This window comes from Ambystoma mexicanum, chromosome 12 (genome assembly GCF_040938575.1).
Source record: "Ambystoma mexicanum isolate Mex_15411 chromosome 12, UKY_AmexF1_1, whole genome shotgun sequence".
Classification (NCBI taxonomy): domain Eukaryota; kingdom Metazoa; phylum Chordata; class Amphibia; order Caudata; family Ambystomatidae; genus Ambystoma; species Ambystoma mexicanum.
Genome location: NC_090936.1, coordinates 1,008,366,785 through 1,008,388,125, shown reverse-complemented (window position 1 = coordinate 1,008,388,125; position 21,341 = coordinate 1,008,366,785). Strand labels below are relative to the sequence as shown.

General features: G+C 43.3%; 1 protein-coding gene across 1 annotated transcript in view; it reads left to right on the top strand.

Moving 5' to 3' along the window:
* The window catches only part of KCP (kielin cysteine rich BMP regulator), an 823,409-nt gene that overhangs the window by 370,366 nt on the left and 431,702 nt on the right, over window positions 1-21,341 (top strand). Inside the window, exon 11 of the mRNA XM_069629543.1 lies at window positions 18,690-18,789. Within this exon, the coding sequence (XP_069485644.1) occupies window positions 18,690-18,789 (100 nt within the window). The remainder of the gene's footprint in view (window positions 1-18,689; window positions 18,790-21,341) is intronic.

Sequence of the window (21,341 nt, the reverse complement as noted above, 5' to 3'; positions counted from 1 at the left end):
AACTGGGAGAAGAAATTATTTACAATGCACACCCTAACAGAGCATTGAGTATTAATGGGTGAGTAACTTGAATTAATTAAAGAGCTATTAATTTAACTGAGAGAGGAGAAGCCACTCATGGCCACTATTATTTGTATTCTTTCAGTGACTATCACAGCCCCTCATTTCAACTATTGAAGGACTAGTACCGGGCACTCACCTAAATAAGGTGAGGCCCCACCCCTAATTATATTCTAACATCGGTCTTGCCATAAAACTCTAGCTATAATTGCACTATTCACTATTAAGTGATTACACTAAAAAAACTCTTCCTCTTAACACCAAGAAAGTTATGGTGTGTTTAAAAAGGTTTGAAAAAAACCCTTTCACCTGAAATGTGAAAGTAGGAAAGTCCATTTGGGCCAGGTCACACATTCCACACACCACCTTTTTCTCCAGGAAAATGTCTTTGTCTCAGAGGGCAGTAATACTTTATACATAGCTTAATCACCACGAAATGTGAAAGTAGCAAAGTCCATTTCAACATTCTTCAACGTCACCTAGTAGCCATCACTGGAAGTGCACCTCCAGTCTGAGTCACAATAGCAAGGCATTGTGGGTATACAAATTAGCTCCATTGCAAGCCCTTTTCTCCAGGAAATTGTCTATGTCTAAGAGGGCAGTGCTACTTTATACATAGCTTCATCAACCCAAGACATACATTTGCAAGGCTGCCAGGACAAGCACATACCTGGTTTCACCCTTATTAGGTATCATCAGTATAGTACAGTATAGTCCATATAGCCTTGTGGTGGGAGCATTTGACCATGTTTTCACAACATCAAGAAAGTTATGGTGGGTTTGAAACGGTTTGAAAAAAAAACTTTCACCACGAAATGTGAAAGTAGGAAAGTCCATTTGAGCCAAGTCACACATTCCACAACACCACCTAGTAGCCATCACTGGAAGTTCACTTCCAGTTCTGAGCCACAACAGCAAGGCATTGTGGGTATGCAAATTAGCACAAATGCAAACCTTTTCCTCCAGAGAATTGTCTTTGTCTAAGAGGGCAGTGCTTAGACAAAGACAATTTCCTGGAGAAAAAGGTTTGCATTTGAGCTTTTGGCTTCATTTTTTGGCTATAACAGGTGTGTGGGAAAAATGTGACTTGGCCCAAAACATATTGCAAACAATAATGTGTGACAAGCTGATTAGACATGCAAAGGATGGAAAATAATATTGTGATCTTAATCTTGACTTGTGGCCTCAAATGAAATGCGTCTTGTCTTGTGGGTATATAATATGATTTGGCCTGAAGGGCAAAAACAGTTGCAGAATATATATATGCAGAATAGTATATGTACATTTTTGTGATCAAAACAAAGACACCTTTAAATACCTTCTGATCTGTGGCTTTATTATATATGACTATAATTGCATTTTTCAAAACAAACCAGCACATGGCGTAATGTGTTCTTCAAAAATATTTCTATTTCATAACAGGCTGTGGGCCAGCTTGATTATAACCACCCAAGAAGCGGTTTTACCTATATTGTGTGTTCTCCATGCACAGTTCAAATTGGGTATAGCCCAACATTTTCCTACTACATTTTACTAAAGCAGCACGCAGCACTTTCTGTGCAGTGTTGCTGGGAGCTCTTAGAGCTTCTACTTTCTTATTTCTTCATTTTCCTGACTAACTCTTGTAGTTACCATGGCAGAGGGATCCGTTTAATCCTACCTGTGCTTTATTTTTCGAGATCAGCACACCCCACCTTATGAGGAGTGTGAGGGGAGACATTGTATTTCTCGCCTCTCCAGTAACTTTTTGGTTACTGTGACAGGCCCTCTGTTCAGGCTGATGTCAGTGTACCTTTTTGCATGACTTTTTGTGGACCTTGTCACAGGCTATCTTTGCAGCTGCGTTAGGGGACACAAGGGACACCGTTTGCCCAAAATGGTGGCTGTACTTTTTATGCCCTGAACAAGACTACTTGTCCTTTCTGATGTCTTCTTCTACCTTTCTGGGTGGGAGAGGATTCTCTGGTTCCTTTGTCTTCACCGGGCTTCCCAAGGAAAGCCAGCAAAGCTTCCCTGAATGACTGTCAGGATAAGAAATGGGGTAGGTGACCGAAAGTTCCCTGTCCTTTCTTCTGCCATGTGCCTGACTGAAACCACTCCTCCCCCCAAGTCTGAATGGTGCCTGGGTCATGATTGGTGGACTCAGTCAGTGTTTCTGGATACATTCTGAGGTCCTGGAGCTGAAACTGAGAGTCGGCCACTGGAACAGAAGATTCCAAACAAGAAGAATGAAGAAGGAAGCCGCCAGCAACTTTCAGCGACTGCAGGAGCCTGCTGAGTAGCCGCTGCTGTCCCGACCTCAACTTCTAAGCTACAGGGAAGATCTGAACATGACAACTTTCTCCCTTGGACTGGTGGGCCTAGCCAGTCCAAAGACAAACTACATTTTGCACCATGCCTGGAAGAGCTGCGACCCCCACACCCTGCAATTGACCAATACCGGTGACCTGTGCTGTATTGATGTGTATCGTTGCCTGAAGAGCGGTTTCACCGGGAACTTTGTGGGCATCCTCCTAAGCCTGCATTGACTGAAGCCAGCTCCCCAAAGTCCCCTCACCAGACAGAGACAAAGACCAAGAAACGTCCTTCATCCAAGCCTGTAAAAGGCTCCAACGAGCCAGAACTGCAAAGATCTTTTGCTGGGTGTCCATCTGCATGAGAGCAGTCACCAGATCCACCGAAGTCCCTTTCTTCTGTTGCCAAGACAGAGAAACCTGTGACTGGGTCTGCTGTCGCCTCACAGCTGGAACCATCCTTCAGCAACTGCTTCTTCACTTAAAGGTACTGTCCTACTTCTGGTAAAAGTTACCTTGAGTCTGCTTGCTTGATACTGTGATGCTGGGGGCTGCAGATAGCTAGTATCTCGCACCCCTCCAGGTCTCTATATAGTAACATTGTGGTGGACAATCCAATGTACTTTAATCCAGCCTTAGGACATTAGTGCTTGGGGCAATCCTTCAAAGAAACATCCTGATTTCCGTGGCTTGTAAAACCTAACTTGTACCTACCTGCAAATTATAATAGTTTTTTTTATAACACCCTTAATACCAAAGAGGTTTCTAAGCACAGACCTGGGATTCAAACCTGTGTTGCTCTGAGTTGTCTTGTTTCCAAGATGAGTGTGCTGTCCCTGAGCTATCATCCCAGCGCTTCCTGTTGGACTTTGCCACGCTGAACCTTGTACTCTGTTTCCTGCCTTTCCTGCTCAACCCCTAGTTACTAGTGGCCCAGTGGCTCCTCTGAACATTGTGAGTCTCTCATAAGATAGGGTTGGACTCTTTAAGACAGGCTGGAACAAAGTGACTAAAAGTTGGAAAATGTTTGCATATATGTTTCAGATGGATTTACTGTGTGATTTATTTTTAGAAATAGCTATTCTAAAGATACTAAAACTGTGGTTTCCTATCCAAAGAATATTGAAAGTGTTCCTCTAGTGTTTTACTGTGTTATAGTACTTTCTTGACTTTAAAGTTACAACAGTGTGCCTTAGTGTATATAATAAATAACTATTTTTTATATAACTTATGTGGTTTCTTGAACTAAGTGTATGCTCTGAGTTCTGTGTACATCATTACAGCCCTCCTCCCTCCTTAGACTAAGCCTGGCTGCTCGCCATTCTACCAAACCTTTAAGTGGTTCAGGCTGGACCTAAGTAGTGTAACCTTGTTCACCCAAGGGGGGTTTTCCTACGTGCTATCTCAGACAGTACTTTTGTAAAAAACCCTAACAATTGACATGCCAATTTCAAGAGTGTCATGCCAGGTTTGTCCCTGTTATGCACAATGTCATGCTAGTTTATACATTTTTATAAAATGTCCCATGATATTTTCAGTGTGCCCCTAAAATGTCCCTGTGCCGATTTTCATTGTGCACAAAAAACTTGACTACATTTATTTTATTTATTTTAATTGGTTATTTATAATGCGCTTAATCCCCAGAGGTTTCTAAGCGTGGACACAGGGATCAAACCTGTGATGCTCTGCATCATCTTGCTTCCAAGGCGAGCACGTTGCCCCTGAGCTATCCTCCCGAGACATCACTTAACATTGCTCCAGAAAATGTCCTCATGCCACGTCGCCTCCAGTAAAATACCCCATACCAGATTGCACCAAGAATATTGCCACATACTACTTTCACATTGTCTCCAAGAAAACTGATCTTTGGGCCAAGTGATGATTAAAAATGGATTTCATTCTACTTTAACCTGTGCAATAGCACCTGGACCATACCAAGTGCTGGAAGGGATTACCAATAAATGATCTGAGGCCCAAATAACCGGACAGACTCAAAGAATATGGTAAAATACTACTTTATTATCAGTTCAATAAAGTAGGAAAGCCTGACCGACAAACAGATTATAGCTCACACACTCTGGAATACATTTCAGTTATGCAAAGGCTTTATGCCTCGATGTAAATCAGCTATGACATCATTCTTCGTGGCAAAACAGTAAAACCTATCTGACGGAAGAATTGGTTAAGGGAACATATCTACCTATAGCTTATTTAGATGTTAGTAAAATGATTGATTGCCCCTTATCTGGTAGGCATGCCTTGAAAGCCCCTCTAACTAAGTATAACACAGACAATAGCCTTTTAACAGCAACGGATTGGCTTCTGCAACAATGTATATTTCCCCATTGCATAGGCCCTCATGATTGGTTGCCATTCTCTTCTAACCTTGGACATTCGGCTCATTAGCAGCACGTAAGCAAAATGAAACCCAAGTGCGGGGAACAACGTCAGACAACTGCCCAGTTGGCTAATTATCCTACCATCTCTCATTAGTTAAGTCCTAAGCCAAGGCTCCTTTTTAGTAGTGGATCTTGCTAGCTGTTCTCTTCTGTGGAACTTTAAAGAGAGTTAAAGTACATTTCTATATTCACCTGGAGCTTCATGAAAAGGCCTTGTTTTCTGGTCTTGCACCACGTGTTAGGAGACCACGATTTCGTCCATTTTGTACTTTTATTTAGTGCTATTTGATTCAATTATACTTGGTGCGATTACTCTCTTCGGCCTCTGGAGACATGGTTGCTCCCTCTTGCATATGCTTTCTATGTCTTTAATTGTACAATATGGTACTCGCAAATGTTCCTTCCTTTGCTTAATGTAAAAGAAATATGTCCTACATACATAGCTTATCCTTTCTGCCTCCTTTCGTGCCGTGCGGCTGCTCTTGCTGTGGGATTCTTGATCCTTAGCCAAACAAATATTCTTTGTTCTTGCACGGATCTGTTATTCCAGCGCCTGTCATCTCTGCAGCCTTGGTCCCTCTCCTTCAGCCTATCGCTTACTATCTTACAGAGTCGATGTCCATTTTGTCACCATGGCTGCTTTGCCCGTGTTCTATTTTCTACTGCAGCAAGCTTCTATATGTCACACCTATCTTGCGTGTCTGCATATATACATCTACTACATGTCATTTCACTTATCTTCTCAGTGTATATGATTTCTTTGTATTCACATATATGTTCACTTTGTCATTTCAATCTCATCTTCTTTCCTTAAGTATTAGTACATCGTTTCAGTGCGTCCTCGTGTCTTCTCTTCATGACGTCACTTTACACTTGTCAGATTTCACTTATGGCTCTTCAATATTCAGTGGTGTCTGCAGACTTCCTTCTACCACTTCAGTTTGAGGGTACATTCAATACGGTTGTCTGAGTGCATTGCGTCTTTCATCCATTCGATGCAGTATTGGGATGATACCTGGTGTCGTGCACAGTGTCTTCTTGTTTTTCATCCAGTATGATGGAGATGAGAGGGCAGGCTCTATAAATAATGTGTACATCTGCCTCTCTACAAACCTCAAACTACTTTGTAAGACAGAATTTCCATTTTGGAGATTCCAGGGCTACTTCTTTTTAAGCCCCCTTAAACGTTTTGCTTTGTCCCTCTTTTTAGTTTTAGACCACTGACATATTTTGATGGCCAGAGTAGAGTGACTTCTACTAAATTCCCCCTGACACTGCAACCCTTTTCCACTGATTTTGAGAGTATAGTCCTGGGTCACCCATAAGGATCTCAATCCAAGGAATGCTCCCTAAGCACCGTATTTAAGAACTAGGGTAATTATATCACCCCAAATAGTCTTTTGGGAGTAGGCTGGTGGCAGCTGTAATTTAGTTTTGGCTTCAACGGGATTGCACTCCATTGTGCTGCATTGGTAGCCCAATGCACCTTTTTGGTGCTCATTCCGCACTCCGCTTTGCCTTTTTTTTAATGGGGCTTTCTTTGTTCTAGGGAATAATGAGGCAGGCTTAAATTTGGCATTCTGCACACATGTTTCTTTTGTGCCCACATGGCAGTCGTCCTGTTTCTTTTTAATGGTTTAGACTAGTATTTATCCTTGGGCTGTTCCTATCACATTATGTGGGGATGGTCTGGGAAGAGTGGAAGTTCTAATGCCAACCACATTGGCCCTAACCCTCCTTTGTGATTGGTGGGCTGGTTTGGCTAGCCCTTGTGAATGGTGGCATTTAAGGGGGAACTCTAATCTCTTTTGTTTCTGGATTATTCAAGAAGTAGCTTTACTTACTTGCTGGAGGATTTCCAATTGTATCCCGCCATTACTGCAATTTTAGGCCCTCATTTGGCTATACTGGTGGAAAGCAGTAGCTTGGGCACATCTCTTGTTTGGGTTTTCCTGCTGCTGACATCCATCAAGGTCCCCCTGCATCCTCCTGCTGACTCTACTTGTGTGCTAACTCAGGCCTTCCGGGAAGGCATTATCTCCAGGCTGTCTTATCACCACTTCCTGACATTTACCGCCAGGATCCACTGTCTTAGTGCTGGTTGCTACCCTCACCTAGGAGGGTATTAGGCCACGAATACTCCACCTCATCTCCTCCGCAAGCCATGCTGGCCTCCACCATTGTCTCTGTGCTGAGATCGTCTTCTGCTGTGTTGCTTCCTCCTTTTGTTTGCTGAGCTGCTAAATCCACTTTGGTGTTCTCTCCTGCCATCATAGAGTCCCCGATGTTGCTGGTGCTTTTGGTCCTGGCTTGAGGGGCTTCATCATGGTAGGGTTGTTTGTTTTTCTCTTTGGTCCACTGGGTTGTCGTTGGCCCAGGGTGGAAGTCCCGGCAACCGGATGTCTTTGAACCGCACCTAGAAAAGAAGTCAGGTACTTACTGGGTTGTTCAGCATCCCTGGAGTTGACATCCAGGGAACCAATGATGTGAGTACCTACATTTGGGTCCTGGGATGTTCAATTATTCTTGCTATTCACCCTCAGGTGTCCCTCTGATCTGGGGTATAAAGATTTATCAGGACCGAATATTTACTAATTTCCTACTGTTTAACATTGTGAGTCTTCCTGCAGTGCTGCAGCTTCTCTTGCGGCTCTTGTATATTGAAATTGCCTCTGGATCTCTGCATTGGTGTCTATTCTGGGTCTCCCTGGGGTTTTTGGCTGCCAAATCGAAATGTGTGGGGTAGAACAGAGACTTCACTTCATTTTCCTCTTACAGGTGAATGGCCTACTGACTTTACCCTGTTGATTTCTATGGAACTTTCTATTCACCTTGTAAGTCCCCTTAAGTGACATTGGGGTTTGTACCTGCCCCTGGACATGTTTCCTGTACCCAGTTGGACTTCTGGAAGTTATAGGCCAAGAATTAGAATGTTATTACTTAACAGTGGTGTTTGATGTATTTTCACATTCTTTCTCTCCACTTCTTCAAATGTGTTACACTGTAGCCATTGTCTTTGACTGTAAACTGTGCATTTGTATTGTTCAGATACTATACTCTAAAGGGTCAGAAATATTGTGTATTGCTGGTGTTGGTCTACGGGTCCTCTATTGCCCTTTTTTTTACTGTCTGTTCTTCCCACCCCCTTGTCTGTATGAGTTGTGTGCCTACCACTAGATAGTGGCCTACAAAATAATTACGGGAGTGGTTGTGTCTTTCAGGACAACCTACATTTTCTGTGACTGTACTATTTGTATTTTAGATGTGTGTTTGTGATGTCTGGTTCCATGTTCTCCACCCCTCACCACTCTATGTTGTGTGACTTTCCTTAGATAGCGGACCCATGTTGAAGTAAAGGGTATAGGAGTGTCCACATTGCCTGTACTGTTTTTATAATATGCTGTGTATTTTTATATTATGTGAGTTACATGCCCGAATAGTCGTATAACCTGATAGTTATCTATGCGTAACATAATGCAGGTATACATTTTCCAGTATAGCGCTATGGTGCATTTTCTGTGGATAAGTGTGTGGACTAATGGTACCTTTGTGTCAGCCTGCTACCCCTTCCTGGGAGTTACGCCTGACTGCTCTGCCGCGCCCCCTACCTTTATAAGAGGTTTTGCTTTCTTTTTGGCTGTATGCTTTTGCCCCTGATTGGGTTAATGGTTGTACAGTCCTCAGCAAGGAGTTGTACAAAAATAGCCTTAACAGCCCCCTAACCCCACAATGGGACATTAGTTGCTGCATGATGCCCTGTTTGTAAATCGACAACAGAATACCACTAAAGCGAAGCAATCTACTAACCTATAACAATAGTGTAATTTGATATCCTTTATATATTCACAACTGCCCCCCACCCCTGACTTCCCTGCAAGGTTGAAGGTTATAATAATGTAGAGTTTAGTAAAGCATATGCCACAGGGTAAGACTACATGCTAATATGGTTGGATATGGGGCGTGGGCATGGTGGCAAAAGGGAGTCTCATCACATGTGTGCGTATTGATGATGCCCATTATTTTATACAATTAAAACTGCAATATAATCAAACCTGTTCCAACCACAATTTGGCAGGGCTATGTACAGTGTGCAAGCAATCTATAACAGAGAACAATTTTCTAAACTATTGTTACGGTATAGAAGTATGTAAGTAGCTAATATCTTACTTAAGATATCATGAAAGTTGTCCATAGTCGCTTTTGGCAAAGTGTGCATTATGCGGCATGCAAGATCCACTAGCCCATGCATTGCAAATATTGATTAGATACAATAGATGCCAGTTGCCCAACTCAGCACCTCTTGGGTTAAATGGCAACTGATGTCAAGACCTTTCTGTCCGGTAACTGCACCACTGATTGGATGGTACCAACTTTGGCATACCACATGCCTTCTTTGGTTCTGTACGACCATCTCGAGCACACAAAAGAGCTATTAAATGCCGGCGCACCTAATGGAGCAAACCTGGTGTTTAATACTACAAGAGTGGAAGGGTCGAGTTTCCAGGCTCAAAATGGCTAACGCAGCAGCCCCACTGGAACAGCCAGCTGCCAGAAAAAAAGTACCCGCGCAGTCTGGCGCGCTTCACAAAATGCAAAGAACATTTTGTAAGAAGAAATTAATTGCGGCAAAGTTGAAAAGAGCACCCAGAAAAGCTAATGAAGTTAATGTCTGGATGATATGTTTTTGAAGGTCCTCAAGCATGTCTCGGTGCTAAATGCGTTCCACAAAACCTTTTCTGTATTATGGAGGTGAAAATGTCACTGATCCTCTCCTAGCCCCCTAAAATAGGCACAAATGAAAAGGCATAGCTCGAACTTGAAGCAAGTGTCATGCACAAAATATGAAACTGTTGTACAAAATGTGCATTTGTAAAGACTATATGGGCTAAAGTACCCTTTATGTATGGATGAGTCCCAGTATGAGGTCATGGGACGCCTAGGTGACCTGCAGTATCCTTTTAACGTGCCCTAAGGGGTATTCCATTCCTTATGTTTCATCTAATCTTCAATTTGGTGATCCATATAACCAATGTAGAATCTGTACGGAATAAAAAAAAATTAAATGCAGCACATCATTTGTTGCAGAAAAATAGTTTAAGCAGTATATCAAATGCATCAAAAAATGTTTTCATTTTGTGCTGTAAAATAATAACATGCACATTCTTGCTGACATGTCTAAAACTCCAGCAGTGCACCAAGTATATACATTCTACCACGAAGAGCTAGCTCCTTATCCAAGATGTTACGTTATTTTATGTTGAATTATACTGCGCACCGTTGCCACCATTGGGGCGGTCTCCAGGCACTCACATGGCTCTGTAAGAAAGAGGGCGGGGTGGATTAGTGAGGGTAGAGTGATAGGTCAGGAGAAACTGCCACCTGTGCGTGTTGGCTTGCAGAAGGGTTGATTGCGTGCACTGGCTTGTTATATCCGTAAGGGTGAGGCCCAGGGCCTGGGGTTGTTTGTTGTATGCAAGTATCTGTTATTTTGGATGTATGTATGGCGTGTTTCAAGTGTAGTTTGGCCAGTAGTTTGATGTGTGCACTGGCTTGTTGTATCCATAGGGGTAAGGCCCAGTGCCTGGGATTGTTTGTTGTATTCAAATGTTAGTTATGTTGATGTGTGTTTGTGTGTAGTTTGGCTAGCCCATAGTGCGTGTTTTGGGAGGTATGTTGGAGGGCAACAGGAGCAGGGTGGTTTGTACATTGGCTACTCTCAAAGCTCTTCCAAGTGTGTCTGCAGAGCTCATCTAGCTGAAACTCATTGGTAGCCTTCAATTTTTCCAAGTGCAATACACTGGCCGTCCCCACCACTCTCCAAGCTCAACACACTGCCACTTGCACAAATTCCTGTAAGTGCAAAAACTTTTGCTACTCCCACCAGCCGATCTCGGCGCAGCAAGAAATGCCAGACACAAACAGGGTCATCTCGAGTTGGGCGGTAACCCTTAAATGCAGTGGTAACACTATTACCGCCGCATTTAAGGGTCCACCAAATCCTGGGTTTGGCAGTATTTACCCCCAGCTCTGAGCTGGGGGGAAATCCGCCGGGATTTTTCTGATTTTTTGTGCTACTAACGCCCGGTAATACTGCTGACGTTAATCGGGCTGAAAATTCCCCATTGGGTCCAATGGGGAATTCCCAAAAGGGCCCAATGGGGAATGGGGAAGGATCGTTCCGCCAAACCCGTGATCCAGCGCTAATAATGCAGGACCGGGTGGCAGTAGCGTTATTAGCGTGGGCGGTATCCCGGCGGGAATACTGCTGGGATACCGCCCAATTTGTGATGAGGCCCAAAGTATGCTTCTGGGTGCAACAAGATTAAACAGCTAATCTGACACATGGCCAATCTTCACAGAGCTATCCAAATGCGAGGCATGGTTAATCTCCACAACTCTATCTAATGTGACGCATGGCTAATCTACACAAATCTATCTAAATGTGCTCCATGTCTAGACTTCACAAATCTATCCAAATGTGACGCATGGCCAACCTACACAAATCTATTTAAAGGTGACGCATGGCTAATCTTCACAAATCTACCTAAATCTTCAAAAATCTATCTAAAAGTGACGCATGGCTAATCTCCACAAATCTATCTAAATGTGACGCATGGCTAATCTTCCCAAATCTATCTAAAAGTGACGCATGGCTAATCTTCACAAATCTGTCTAAATGTGACGCATGGCTAATCTTCACAAATCTGTCTAAATGTGACGCATGGCTAATGTTCACAAATCTATCTAAATGTGACGCATGGCTAATCTTTGCTTTGCCACAGTTTTTTAGGCGGTCACACTCAACTCAGGGAGTTCCTTTGCCCCGCAAACAAGGTGGCGCGCACCCAATGTGCTTATACTGATTCAACTTTAATGAGGCTTCCAACCCGTCTCACACCACCCTAACAATCACCCTCTATAGCCCATACGAGCTAGGAACCAGGCTGGTGTACAGTAAGAATATATATTTATTTAAAGTTTGACAAAGAATACTAGCAACCTAGAGATCAACCACCAATGCTGTGGCACTCCACAAAATCACATATTCAAGGTTCTTGTACCAATTGACTGGCTTATATTTCTAATGAATTTACATATACTACAACACAGAGGTAACATTTAGAGATGGACAGTCACAATTTACATCAGATTTCTCGCAAATTAACCAATAGGAAACAGACAAAACACACAGTAATTTCTTAGTTTGTCCCAATACATCTTTCTCCCAGCAACACACACCCTCAAGGCATCAATTAGATGTGACCACTCTGGTCTCAAAGCAAGGTACAGGCAGTGGGAATACAGTAGCAAAATAGTTTTGTGTTTTTTCTTTTGATTTGAAAGGCAAAGTCAAGAAAGGAACTCAATGGGAACATCGTTTTGGGCTTTTTATTTGCATGAAATGCAGGGCTTTGGGAAAATCTTTTTGGGATGCAAGTTAATAAATGGGAAATTTCGTTTTGCTCGCTTTACATTCACTAGAATAGCAGCATCTTAGAGTTACTTATTATGGGATTATGGACACCCCCTTCGGGACAGGAGTTGGGTCTCGGAAGGATTGTCACCAAAGGCTTTATTGTCTATAATGGCTCTAGCACACTGGGCATGAACTTAGTTTGAAATTCTAACAACACTCATCCTGTGATTTTCTATATGGAAATTATTTAGTTTAACTTCAATTCATTGCGCTAAGGATATACACAGCTTCCCCCTCCCCGCAATTTAATGGAACAGATTATAAGACAGGTTGTTCCCAACACAATTCGATTTAACTGGATAGGGTAATTTTCTATAATGGAATTAATTTGAATTGGATTTAATACAATGTGCCAAGGGCCTTCCCAGTACCACCCCCCTACCCGCTATGCAAGATGGAGATTAAGGCTGGCAGTTTCCCCGCGCACACATTTGTTGACATTTAGGATATCTCCAATTACATGGGAGGCTTTGATCAGGGAAAACAGCAGGGCTCCTCTGAGGACAGCACAGATCAAGGATTTTCAGTCAAGGATTTTCTCCTGTACCCAGACTCCCTCTGGCTCCTCTGAATGGGTCCCAGCTAGCTTCTGATGTCCCTGTTGCTCTCTCCAATGCAAGGATTGATGCCTCTCTGCTATTTGTTCCTCACAAGAGTCCAGATTCAGGCTACCTCTCAGAATCCCATGGTAAGGATTGGCTAGCACTTTCCCTTCACCTCCCACCAAGACGCCCACTGGCTGCTGATAGGACTAGGAGTTTAGGGAGTTAATGGGTGTATGATGTAGGCTGAGGGAGGAGAAAGATTCATCATCCCAAAATGACATGTGTGATTTTCCTTTTTAGGTTCTAAAAAAGCTAACAACATGGCAGCTATGCTAATACTACATAAATCTATATATTCTTGGATTCTACATTTTATGGTGAGTCGGAAAAATACAAATTTTATTTCGGCATGTCCTTCCTGGGTGGAGCCACCATTTTCGCAGTTTGCTTCCGCTGTGCCGAAATAGTTACAACTCTGACACTACATACTTCCAACATTAATTTCCCCGTCTATTACTCTATCCATATTTACAATTCCTCAGATTTATGGCAATGTCTGCATCATCATTTTGATCATAACTTAAGTTGTGAACATCACAAAAATGTTGTTTTTACATGGTCCCAACTAGCTTTTTATTCCCTTTAAAATAAACCCGGGTGGATTCGATAGGACACCCAATGCACTTTTTATTTGAAAAAATGTATGTTTAATCAATGCACTGCATCATAGGTGCTCCCAGTTTCACTCTTAAAATGGCCCCCACCAATTCTTAAGTTTCTATTTCTCCTTAAACATGTGACCAGCCATCTGGTCAGGCCAACGTTTATTCTGCCCTCTTCTCCTGAGCTTCAAAAGACTTTGCACAGGGCTAATGCACCATTAATGGGGAACCTGACCTTAAAGGCCATTACTGTTGGTGGTGTTATCTGTAAATCCCATAATTTCAATTTACTTCTTTGTATATTTTAGCATTTAAATTGACAACCAGACCCTCTTCTCCTAGGGATCCTCAGTCAAAGGTCTTGAGTTCAAATTTTCAAAGGCATAGACCTTTCAGTTTAGCAAGAAAACACCAGCTGCACCCATCCTTCAGAAAATACAGCTTTAAATCGACAAGATGTGCTTACATGTAACATTTTAGCATACTATCTAGGCCTGCTGTTCATAAATACAATCTTTCTTTTCAACTACATTAGATTAGAGGCAGATTCACTATTAATCTAATGCACACAGATAGGCCACTGTTACATAAGAACCATTGTTTGTTTATGCAAAAATGAAATAGGCCTTTCCCTATAAATGTTGTCTTTTTATGTGCTGAAATTAAGTCTCTTCATTCCTCATGAAGATAATTAATCATTCGGCTTTATTTTTCAAATGTAAAGCATCATTCCTCCTTTTTAGCTTCCAAATGCACAGTATTTTATATGTATGAATTTCTTTCCATGGGCACTTCCGCAGCCTTTAATCTGTCACCTGTGCCTTTACACGAAGTAAACATCTACAGTGCCACAAGTCCTTCAAATTCATTGGACGCAGTTAACAATATTCCAGTTCTAAGTCTAATTTTTGTTCGACTGAGGGCCTGTACATTTTAACAAAATAGAGGGAGGCACATTCTTGCTCACTGTTGATCACTGTTTTGTACTGGCTTTTATATTTCAATGGAACTCCACTCTTAGCCAGCTTCACCCTCACAATGGGGCTTAGCATGGCTTCTCCATCCCTGTCACTCTCAGCTGTCTTTGTACTACACAACAAATCTATTTAAAAGTGGCACATGGCTAATCTTCACAAATTTATCTAAATGTGACGCATGGCCAACTTTCACAAATCCATCTAAATGTGATGCATGGCTAATCTTCACCGCAGAAATGGAAGAGGCATTTAAAGGCGTTAGATGCTTTGCTCCCAGTACAGCCGGAACATTGGTCAATAGACTGCTATATGCAGACAATGCAATAATTATGGATGAAACTCCAATTGGCCTCCAGCAGCAACTGTATGCACTTGCAAAGTACTTAGCAGCAAACGACCTGAAGATCAATCCACTCAAGTCTAGTGTTTTGATACTTGGGAGGAAACCCGGTGGGAAGTTAGAAGGCTGTAGCTGGTCGATCGAAGGCATAAAAATACCCCTTATAGCCCAGATGACCTACCTGGGTATATCGATAAACGACAGCTCAATCAACGCATATCGAGAGGAGGAGCTGAGATGGAAGACAAAATGCCTGGCAGCACGGGCAAAGATTATTAGATCACGTTATTGTAAATTCTCGCTCACTACGGTTCTCACTTTCTACAGGATGAAAGTATCTCCCATACTAACATGTGGGTCAGAAGGTTCACTATCGGCGCCATGGAAAAATTGGTCCGCTATTGAGGGCGTCTTCTGGAGATACATCCTATCATTACCAAGCTTGTTGCCGGTGGCAATTATCAGAAAATAACTTGGTCTAACATCTTTATACTCTATAACTGTCTGGAAGACCTTCTCTTTGTATAGAAAGTGCCTTATACCACCATATGAAGGTGGGTTTAAGCTACTGAACCAAGCTCTCCATGCCAATAGCAAACAGTCACTGGAAGAATGGAGCCGTAAATATTCAGAAATTCTAAACAACATTGGCCAGTCCAACAAAACACTAAAAGAAAATTCTGAGAATATAAAGTAAGCCTTATATGATCAGGACTGGATGGAAAGAATGGAGGCAGTAACCGAGTATAAATTGTATGGGAAGTATTGTATGGATGTTAGAAGGCGAGGCACAACCATGCCATACTTGATGAAATTTCCATCGGATAATACAAGCACTCAATTCCTGAGACAACGACTGAACCTGTTCCTGACTAGGGAATTGCTTAAGACCAGGAAGCTCAAAGATCACAGGGTCTACCATTGCAGACTTTGCAGTCATCCATTGGAATCCCTGCGCCACCTTATAATGAGTTTTTCGGGAGTGGGGGATGTTAGATCCAACTTGTTGGGAAAATTCTTCTTGGACAACCACACTTTATCTGAAAGAGACATTTGGACCCAGTTGATGCAAGGGACTAGGATCTCTGTGACAGTTGCTTTACTGTAACTTGTATCGATTATATTTAAGAGAATTGACGTAGCACCTAAATGAACATTTGGACTTGCTGAGATGAACTAGTAGGAATTTGCTAAGGACTGAACCATATGGAAAGGTCCGATACATCTTTGTTTTTCTTATTTCTCCTTCTCTTCTTAAATGGTTTTCTCTTTATTATTCTCTTTCTCCTTTCTTTTGCTTGCAAACACTTTTTGTATATGTATTGAGCTGAAGCTGAAAGGATTCAATTGGAAACCAAACACTAATAAAAAATTATGTGTATTTGTAAGCCATTTCCTGCCACCAAAACACATCCAAGTCCAGCACAACATCTGCCCCTAACATACATCTAAGTGTAACACATTTCCTACCCCCAGAATCCATCTAAGTGTAACACATTTCCTACATCTAGGTGTAACACATTTCCTACTCCCAGAATCCGTATATGTGTAACACACTTCCTACCCCCAGAATCCACCTATGTGTAACACATATGCTGCTCCCAGAATCCATCTAGGTGTAACACATGTCTTACTCCCAGAATCGGTGAATGTGTAACACATTTTGTACCCCACAGAATCCTTGGGGGCCCTTAAGCCTGTGGGCTCTCGGCGCATTATAGATATAAATATAAATAAATAAATCCATCTAAGTGTAACACATTTCCTACCCCCAGAATCCATCAGGTGTAACCCATTTCCTACTTCCAGAATCCGTCTGCATAACACATTTCCTACTCCCAGAATACAGCTAAAGAGCAATGCCCTGCTCCTAATCAAGTATTAGAAGGTAATGAATGGGTGGGGTTTTACTGGAGGAAGTAATGACTGTACTCCCCACCTGGACCACCTTACCTGTCTGTTGCTGTAGGTTGTGTTACTGGGTGCTCAAGGGCAAACAGAGGCAAACAGGGAGGGGAGCTGCCCTTTGCCTATGGCCCTTAGTCAACTGGCTGCCCGGGCAAGGCTGCCCATGATTCCTCTGTTAAGAGGGCAGATTCCCCATCGGAGCACCAATCACAGGTAGAGGAGGTGGGAGGAGGGTGGTCAGAGAGCAGGTGAGGGGTCATGGAGGGAAACACAAACAGGGAACAGATGGGTGGGGAGCAGGCCAGCAATGGAGGGAGAATAAAATAAAATGTAGGAGGGGGCCCGGAGGGGGCACTCACATGAAAACAAGCCTAGGCGACTGGGCAGGACCCGTTCTCACAGGCCTGCTGTTGAAAAGACTGTCCTGGTCTTCAGTGAGGAAGGGGAGTTTAGCTTCCCCATCGAAGCACCAATCACAGGCAGGGGAGGTGAGAGGAGAGCAGGAAGAGCACAGTGGAGGGGTCGGAGAGGGAAACATGAACAGGGAGCAGATGGGTGGGGAGAAGGCCAGCCACGGAGGGAAAATGTACATAAATGGAGGAGCGGGTCCGGAGGGGGCACTCACATGAAAACAAGCCAGGGCGACTGGGCAGGACCCGTTCTCATGGCTGTAAAGTGTCACATAAAACTATTTTACAAACAAGAAAAATGAAAAGATTGTCACTGCTTTAATTAACTGCTGCAGAGTTAGCTGGAATTCTGCCCTCTGCTTGCTCAAGCAGCAGGCATTGTGATGTCACAACTGAAGTATAATAACAGATTACAGAAAAGTTGTGATGTCATTTTCTTATTGCAGGTCAGCTGCGATGTCACAAATAGTCTGTGATAGGAAACTTATTTCCAAGCTTTTATAGAGACATTTGAGGCTGTCATGTATTATAAATGAATTACATCTAATCGCTACGCTATTTAATATGCGTTTTGTTTCTTCATCTTTTTCAAGATGCGCTTTGAGGCCTACAGGCGAGTAGCGCGTTACAAGAATTAAAAATAATAATTATAAGTGGCGTTTAATCTAGTGAGAATAGAAGGTACACACGTGGTGTTCTCGAAGTCGTTTTTGCAGGTGCATCACTGTGTAAATCGCAAAATTGGTCATGTTACGAAGATGTGCCACGCTTAAATGCTCAGACCAGATAGTGCTGTGTTGTGATGTTTAAATGTCCTGTCCTGCTGGCCATCCATATATGCTGATAGAATGTTAGTGCTTGGATTGACTGACGGCTCAGGAGAATGTTGCTGAGCGTTTGCTGTGTGAGAGTTCTGAAAGTGCCTGTTGGGGCCTGAGCTGGGTGTGCTAGAGGATGGGCAGTGGATGGCCAGTGGGTGGTCTGTCTCCATGTATATACTAGAAGTGTAACTGGAACTATTGTGCTGTACATATGTAAATAAAGCTTTCCTGGTTCTTCATACACAAGTGGCTCACAGCTGGCCTGTGCTTGGACTACATCTACCCTCCAGGTTACAGCATAATGCAGAAATACATTTTACTTATTTGATGCGCAAAATGAAAAAGCTATTTACTCTGAAATGTGTTACACTATACATTGTAAAGCTCTGCAGCAAACATATGTCCTTCACAAAATGCATTAAAAGAGAATGTTGGTGCTCCTTTATTTGCTGCATGCAAATCAATTTTTGTTTTGACCCTTCAATTCAACCAGTACTTTGGGCTCTTATGCCCCTTCGCCCGCTTCACTTGCACTGCCCTCCTTTACCTCCTAAACATTTCCTGTCCATTGCATTCATTCCTGTCACGTGATGACATTCCTCCTTGGTTAGCTGCATCCTCCTTGAATGGGCGGTCTATGCTCTTCCCCTCATTTTGCACCCCATCTTCCCAAAGACTGGAAGCCTAGATCGCATTGATAGTTATGTCATACATTGCTGCACTGGTAGCTGATTCTTCTGTGTCGGGTAGCTGATTCTTCTGTGTCGGGTAGCTGATTCTTCTGTGTCCCCCTCAGAGCGGAGAGGTTTCCTGTAACCAGAAGGAGTGCCCGGCAGTGACTTGTGAAAATCCTGTGGAAAGGACCCCCGATGAGTGCTGCCCCCGATGTGTGGAAGGTAAGACTCTCAACGAACCTCATGAGGGAGCGCCCAAAAGATCCATAGAGCCCCAACACCACTGTGTGTGCCTTGCATCAGTGTCTCCGTTCCCTGACACAAGAGGGAGGGAGCTTAGAAATACATTAGGTACCTTTTGGGAGGCCAAGTGCTGTATAGAAGGGCTCATGATCTCTTCTTGGTGTACTAAACACCTGATGAGCCATAAGTCTCTTTCTGCATTACTCGCTGGATTTCATGGGCGAGGGGCTCCAGGGACCATATTCCTTTGCAGTGGAAGTAAAAAAGTAATTGGACGTTGATTGACTATTGTTTTCTACAGCATTTGGTAGAGAACACATTTTATTTGCAGTTAACGCTTCCCTTTTTTATTATTAAGGGTTTTATTGAGTGCCGACTCAGCTTCTGGAAGCAATGGAACCCTTTACAAGTCATAGGGGAAAGTGCACGGCAAGGGTGGCTGAGTGCAAGGGATCCATGCAAGGGAGCCGGGAGTTAACAATGAGGGCAGGGGAGGGAGGGACATTTTTCAGCAAAGGATCTGCAAGCAACCAAGAGTGGAAACAGTGGGAGCAGATCTCCCAGTCTCTGGTTAGGTGGGGAGTGCAGGGGTGTGGACCTAACTGTTAAAGAGGAGCCATTCTTTGAAGATGAGGGCTTTGAGCTCCTTCCTCAAAATCTGTTTACATTTCATTATGAAATGGGCTACATAAGCCATCCCTCTTGTCTCCGTTACAGCATGAAATGTGGACTGAACGGTCAATGTCTCTTGACTATGTTTATGTTGGAACATGTAATGCACAACAGACTAGACAGACAGACTTTTAGGGGTGCCACTTATGACTACCTGTGTGCATGTGTGAAAGGAAAGAGAGCACGCGTGTTAAATGAGACATGGTGTCTCCTGTGCCTGTTTCAAATAGACCTAATGGAAAACTAGGTAATTTGAAGAAAGGCTTACTACATAACTTTCAAAGAGTTTCATGTGTGTCTCCAGAACCCACATCAACCCCCGCCCCTCTCCCCCAGTGCTGGTGTCTTTAGATTAGGAAGCTCCCAAAATGTGTAATTGTCCATGTGGTCCTTTTTAGTTTTGTCTATTAGGTGACAAAGATCGACTCCATTAAGCACATCCACAGGCTCAAAACCTACCTCTTGCTGATCCAGTCTTGGATGTCCAGTGCATTCATGAAGCTCAACCCCTCCAAGACCCAATTGCTACTCCTAACCAGTAAAACCGAACACCCAGACATACAGACCTGGCTATCAATCATGAACTCAGGGGGTTTCACACCCAAGGTCAACTCCTGCGCCAAGTCCCTTGGGTTCCACATCGACAAACACCTCTCCTTCAAGACACACATAGCTAAGAAAACTCAGACAGATATCAGCTATCCCGCTTGCGGAAAGTCAAGCCCCTCCTCCCTCTGGACAGCTTCTGATCCACCGTTCAAGCACTAGTCCTTTCCCACCTGGATGGGGGCCCTCCCCGAAGGCCACCCGTCATCCTCCCTTGTGCCTCTGAGGCGTGGCCTACATGCCGCCGCACGCCTCATCAAGGGTCTACGCAGATATGAGCACTTCACACTGGCCCTCATCAACCTTCACTGGGTCACACTGCACCCACAAATCATCTTCAAGTCTTGCTGCATTCATCTATAAGGCAGTCGCCCCCAAATGTCACTGTGCACACCACCAGAAGCCAGGACATGTGCAGATTTGAAATCTGCCGCTTCAAAAGCAGTAAGAACCAGGAAACAAGTCTTCTCTGCCTACAAGACTAGTATGGAACCTTCTCCCCATCAGCATCAGACTCGCTCCCATGCTCCTACAATTCAGAAAGGAAATAAAGACTCACCTCTTCAAGGAGTCTCTCTTCCTCAACACCTAAGCCATCATGTGTTACCAGAGCCACCTAACTTGCTATAGGTCATCATCCCCTCTCCTCCCACCACCCTGTATGGCTGTACCCCTCCTCTGTGCCCCTCTCCCCGCTGGAGATCTGTTCTGTTGTTACCTCAGAAAAGTTGCTCCGTTATGCATCTATACTGTTGTATACTTCTGTAAAGCACTCTGTTGTGTATCTGTATTGTTGTATAACTCTGTAAAGTGCTTTGTTGCTTCTTGAAGCTATGTAAGAACTCAATATAAACCGTAATAATAATAAGTGGCGCTAAAGAACCACCTATAAGCAAAATCTATTAATTAGAGTACAGCTAGTTAGAAATGGCACGTGAGGAGGGTCACAAAGTTTGTAGGTGTTGTTTGGTTATTTACACACCCATTAACTGCCTATAGCCATGCTAATTCTCACCCACTTCCTGCCCCTCCTCACACAAAACACACCCTGCTGGGATCTCTTTGAGCTGGCTTTATCAAGCTTTAATATCAAACTTTGTGCTCAAAATAATTGCCAGTGTTTTTTCAAAGGAGTCTTTTGAGGGGCTCATGTTCATATCATTTGTATGGTGGAGAGGAGGGGAGGAACGGAACTTGCGTTTTCGCCACTTCCTTCCTCTCTGCCATACGAATGCTCCAGCATCTGCACCAGC